Below are 5,640 nucleotides of genomic sequence, written 5' to 3'. Positions count from 1 at the left end.
TTTAGGTCAATTTTATGCATTCTGGCGTTCGTAGATACAAGAAAACTGTTAAAATTCTTCAGAAACGTCACTTTTGAAGTGTTTTCTTGTACTTTTAAGCCACTCAGATACCCTACGGGCTCGGAAAGTGCAACGAAACCATCAAATTTTAGCTAGAAACTGCATTTTTGTCGATTTTTATTGAATTTGAACTATATTTCAACGTTTTTTGATGGTACTGAGCCACGAAACACACTTAAAGCATGCAGAATCGACTCAGAATAGGAAAAGGAGACGTTTAGGTCAATTTTATGCATTCTGGCGTTCGTAGATACAAGAAAACTGTTAAAATTCTTCAGAAACGTCACTTTTGAAGTGTTTTCTTGTACTTTTAAGCCACTCAGATACCCTACGGGCTCGGAAAGTGCAACGAAACCATCAAATTTTAGCTAGAAACTGTATTTTTGTCGATTTTTATTGAATTTGAACTATATTTCAACGTTTTTTGATGGTTCTGAGCCACCAAACACACTTAAAGCATGCAGAATCGACTCAGAATAGGAAAAGGAGACGTTTAGGTCAATTTTATGCATTCTGGCTGTAGGGATGCTTGATATGTTAAGTTGGCAGCGCGGGCACTAAGCGAGTGCGCGCTGGGAATTGTGAGAAGAGAGGTTAGACAGTTAAGAGTGAAAATAAAAAGCAGCTACCCCTAAGTGTTATTATTCCGGGTTCTTGGGGCTCTCAGACACGGCCGCACATGGTGTCAGGTGTGAAAACAACCAACGGATAAGTTCGAAAAAGAAACAAACAAGAAAATCCACAAAATGACGGACAACGGCGACGATAAGCAGGAAATCGCTGACCTACGCCTACAACTGAACGTCCTACAACAAATGCTCCAGAATCTGCACTCAACTGCAAAACCAAGCGTAATTAATTCAGTGCCGGCTCCCGAAGCATTTAGTTTCGACAAAAACGAATGGACGGCATGGCTAACGCATTATGAACGCTACAGAATAACGACAAAGTTGGACACAGCAGACGAGAAAGTACAAATAAATAGTCTTTTGCTCCACATGGGCCAGAAAGTCACGAAGATTCTCGAAACGAAAAAGAAAGACGAGTATTCATTCGACACGTACGCAGAGGCGAAACAATTTTTTACTGGCTACTTTGTTGGAACTACAAATATAATTTATGCAAGAGCCAAGTTCAATCGGAGAAACCAAAAAGAAGGTGAGTCCGCACAAGAATATATTACTGCCATTGTTGCTCTAGGTAAAGACTGTAAATACGGACAGTTAGAGGACGAATTGGTTCGTGACCGACTTGTAGTGGGCATACGGGATCAAAAATTATCCGAGTCACTACAATTGACTGAAAAATTAACCCTAGAAATGACGGTAAATAAAATTATGCAAGCTGAGACGATCAAAACAGAAAACCAAGAGCTCAGAGAGGGGGTGCATATAGGCGCTGTCAAGAACAAAAAGCCACAAAAGCAGAAAAGTAGTCGAGAACAAAGGAATCGACCAGAAAAAAAGAAAAACAGAAACAAATGTATGCGCTGTGGTAAAGAACCAAGCCATCCCAGAACAGAATGTCCAGCCAACAACCAAAAATGCAGAAAATGTCGACTGATTGGTCACTATGGGTCTGAGTGCCGAACGAAACGAATTAATGAAAATGTACAAGCAGATCAAAGTAGCACTGACAACAGTGACTACGAGCTTTATCGAGTTATTAAGGTGAACAGAGTGCAGCGATCCAGCCGGTTTCGCATGACTCTCAACTGTGGTGAAATAAAATTAGTCTTTAAACTTGACACAGGGGCTGAGGAATCGGTCATAACCTCAAAAGACTATGAAGAGAAATTAAAAAATCATTACAGATTGAAACCTACTCGAACAGTATTAGCAGGTTTGGGCCAAAACAGATGTCCCGTGCTGAGCAAAATAAAAATTCCCTTAGAAATATGTGGGAGACAAGAAGTCATTAAAGCCTACGTCGCTGACACGAACGAAAACCTTCTGGGAGAACCAGCTTTGCTGAAACTACAGATCGTACAGCGGTTGGGAAACGAGATAAAAATGATCGATCAAGTGAGGCTCGAAAATAAGCGATCAACCAAAGAAGAAATTCTCGCAAAATGGCCTGAAGTATTCAAAGGTTTGGGGAAGTTACACAACTTTCAGCATAAGATCTGTGTTGAGGAGGGCGCAGTTTCATTCTCCATTGCGACACCCAGGAGAATACCCCTTCCGTTAATGAAGCAAGAGGAAAAAGAAATAAACAAAATGGTGACACAAAAAGTGATCGAACGTGTGGACAGTCCAACAGAGTGGTGTGCACCTATGGTGGTAGCACAAAAGAAAAACGGTAAAGTACGTGTGTGTGCAGACTTTACGCAATTAAATCAGTTCGTGAGACGCGAACGGTATCAGCTCCCATCAGTGGACGAAACGCTTGCCAAATTGAGGGAAGCCAAGTTATTTTCGAAATTAGATTTCTCTTCCGGGTTTTGGCAACTGGAAATTACACCGGAATCACGAAAATACACCGCGTTCATAACACCTTTTGGAAGATACATGTATCGAAGAATACCTTTCGGTATAACATCGGCTCCAGAAATATTTCAAAAAACACTGTATGGAATAATACAAGAACTTCAGTCTGACTGGATACACGTGCATGCTGACGATATTCTAGTCACGGGCAGAAACAGTCAAGAACACAATGAAAATTTGGACAAAGTGCTAACAGTAGTGAAGAAACACGGTTTAACGCTCAACAAAGACAAATGTGAATTCAACAAATCAGAAACCTCTTACTTGGGATATGTTGTTGGAGCGGAAGGTATCAAAATTGACCCAAAAAGCATAGCAGCTATTCGTGACTATCCAGCACCCAACAACCCAACAGAAGTCAAACGATTTCTTGGTATGGTAAATTATGTCGCGAAATTTATTAGCAATGTTGCCGAGAAAACCAAGTATCTACGAGAGACGATAAAAAACAGCACGTCATTTGTATGGACAGAAAAACACGAGGAAGAATTCCAGAATTTAAAGGAAACTATAGCATCAGCTCCCGTATTAGCAAAATATGACGTCGACAAACCAACACGAGTCGCAGCCGACGCCTCAGCATTTGGAATTGGAGCTGTGTTGGAACAACAGCAAAATGACGACAACTGGAAACCAGTGTACTTTTGTTCCAAAACCTTAAGTGACGCGGAACAACGGTATGCTCAGATCGAAAAAGAAGCACTCGCAGCCATGTGGGCATGCGAACGGTTAGAGCAATTTCTCATAGGATCGCGTTTTTTAGTGCTAACGGACCACAAACCGCTGTTAGTGATATTAACGACGAAAGAAATTAATAAACTCTCCAACCGATTACAAAGACTAAGAATGCGGTTGTTAAAGTTTAATTATGATGTGCAATACGTCCCGGGAAAAACATTCCATGTACCCGACGCGTTATCTCGCGCACCTCTACACGAAGGCGTCCGCGACGGCGATTCAGCGCTTAAGGACCAGGAAATATATATCAACGCAGTGTTGACAGAACTATCATCGAGTTCCTGCTCAGAAGAGGTGGTACGGAAACATCAGGAGGAAGATCAAGAAATGCAACTATTGAAGAAATTTGTAGTAGAAACATGGCCAGGAAAACCACCTACTGCCGTGACACCATACGTTAAATTTCGTAACGAATTAAAAATCCACAATAACCTAATCTGTTATAGAGATCGCTTAGTAATTCCCAGGGCCCTCCGCAAGCAATGTTTGCGAGTACTACACGATGGACACCTGGGCACGCCCAAATGTCTGGAAAAAGCGAAGACAACAGTTTGGTGGCCTGAATTACGCCGACATCTGAAGGATATGGTTGAAAACTGCGAGACTTGTATCAAGCACCGCCAGCCTGTAGTCGAGCCAATGATCCCTTCCACAGTACCATCCCGTCCGTGGAAAGTCCTAGGTGCGGACCTCGCCTACTACAATGGAAAGAATTACCTACTGGTGCAGGACTATTACTCGAAATACCCTGAAATTCGCAAGCTGAAAAAACTGACTAGCTTAGAAACAATAGAATATCTCAAGGACATATTCTCGCACCATGGAATTCCGGAAGAATTAAGAAGCGATAATGGTAAACAGTTCGACAGCCTCGAGTTCAGAACTTTTGCCAAGGACTACGGATTTCGATGGGTGAGCAGCAGCCCGGAATTCCAGCAGAGTAATGGACAAGCAGAAAGTGCAGTCAAACTACTGAAAACCATCTTGAAGAAGAACGAGGATCCATTTCTGGGCATGCTGGCCTACAGAAATACTCCCTTATCCTGCGGAGCCTCCCCAGCCCAGCTGTTGTTTGGCAGGCAGTTACGGGAGAGGGTGCCAGCAATACGCAGAAGATTGGTACCAAAGCTGCCAAACCATCAAGCAATTAGGAGAGAAATGGAGGCAGAAAAACAACGACAAAAACATCACTACGATAGACGGCATCGCACGAAAGATAATGCGGAGCTGAAGGCTGGTGATCGAGTGTGGCTTATTCATCGAAAAGAAGAGGGAATGGTCCAGACGCCAGATGAAACACCAAGATCATACTGGGTAAAGACTCCTCATGGCCAGGTCAGAAGAAACCGACAACATTTGCAAAAACTACCAGAGCTGGGTGAAAATCACCCAAGAAATTCTGAGCCAGAGATCATGTCTTCACCAACCAACAAACAACCAAAAACGCCAACACCTCCCGTCTATGCGAGACCAAACCGCACGAAAAAACCACCAGGCAGATTTAAAGATTTTGTGATAAATTAAACCACTTTCTAGTATTATATTATTTAGATACGTTGTTATTTTAATAGTTATATCTTAGTTTTGTAAATCTAGTTTAAAGTAAAGAATAATACAAAAGAGGGGGGATGTAGGGATGCTTGATATGTTAAGTTGGCAGCGCGGGCACTAAGCGAGTGCGCGCTGGGAATTTTGAGAAGAGAGGTTAGACAGTTAAGAGTGAGAATAAAAAGCAGCTACCCCTAAGTGTTATTATTCCGGGTTCTTGGGGCTCTCAGGCACGGCCGCACACTGGCGTTCGTAGATACAAGAAAACTGTTAAAATTCTTCAGAAACGTCACTTTTGAAGTGTTTTCTTGTACTTTTAAGCCACTCAGATACCCTACGGGCTCGGAAAGTGCAACGAAACCATCAAATTTTAGCTAGAAACTGTATTTTGTCGATTTTTATTGAATTTGAACTATATTTCAACGTTTTTTGATGGTTCTGAGCCACCAAACACACTTAAAGCATGCAGAATCGACTCAGAATAGGAAAAGGAGACGTTTAGGTCAATTTTATGCATTCTGGCCTTCGTAGATACAAGAAAACTGTTAAAATTCTTCAGAAACGTCACTTTTGAAGTGTTTTCTTGTACTTTTAAGCCACTCAGATACCCTACGGGCTCGGAAAGTGCAACGAAACCATCAAATTTTAGCTAGAAACTGTATTTTTGTCGATTTTTATTGAATTTGAACTATATTTCAACGTTTTTTGATGGTTCTGAACCACCAAACACACTTAAAGCATGCAAACTCGACTCAGAATAGGAAAAGGAGATGTTTAGGTCAATTTTATGCATTCTGGCGTTCGT

The 5,640-nt window shown here is 41.8% G+C and overlaps 1 protein-coding gene across 1 annotated transcript; it reads left to right on the top strand.

Moving 5' to 3' along the window:
* Positions 1 to 806: 806 nt before the first annotated feature.
* Positions 807 to 4,811, top strand: LOC135129986 (uncharacterized protein K02A2.6-like). The gene has a single exon (XM_064057256.1). The coding sequence runs from the start codon at positions 807 to 809 to the stop codon at positions 4,809 to 4,811; it is 4,005 nt and encodes a 1,334-aa protein (XP_063913326.1).
* The last annotated feature ends 829 nt before the right edge of the window (positions 4,812 to 5,640 follow it).

Source organism: Zophobas morio, unplaced genomic scaffold (assembly GCF_036711695.1).
Source record: "Zophobas morio isolate AGI-343-1 ecotype UQ-CSIRO unplaced genomic scaffold, CSIRO_AGI_Zmor_V1 ptg000017l, whole genome shotgun sequence".
Taxonomy (NCBI): domain Eukaryota; kingdom Metazoa; phylum Arthropoda; class Insecta; order Coleoptera; family Tenebrionidae; genus Zophobas; species Zophobas morio.
This window is presented reverse-complemented; position numbering and strand designations above follow the sequence as displayed.

Bases quoted from the DNA above. Each gene is read 5' to 3' on its own strand.
- LOC135129986 (XM_064057256.1), top strand. From the start codon at position 807: ATGACGGACAACGGCGACGATAAGCAGGAAATCGCTGACCTACGCCTA.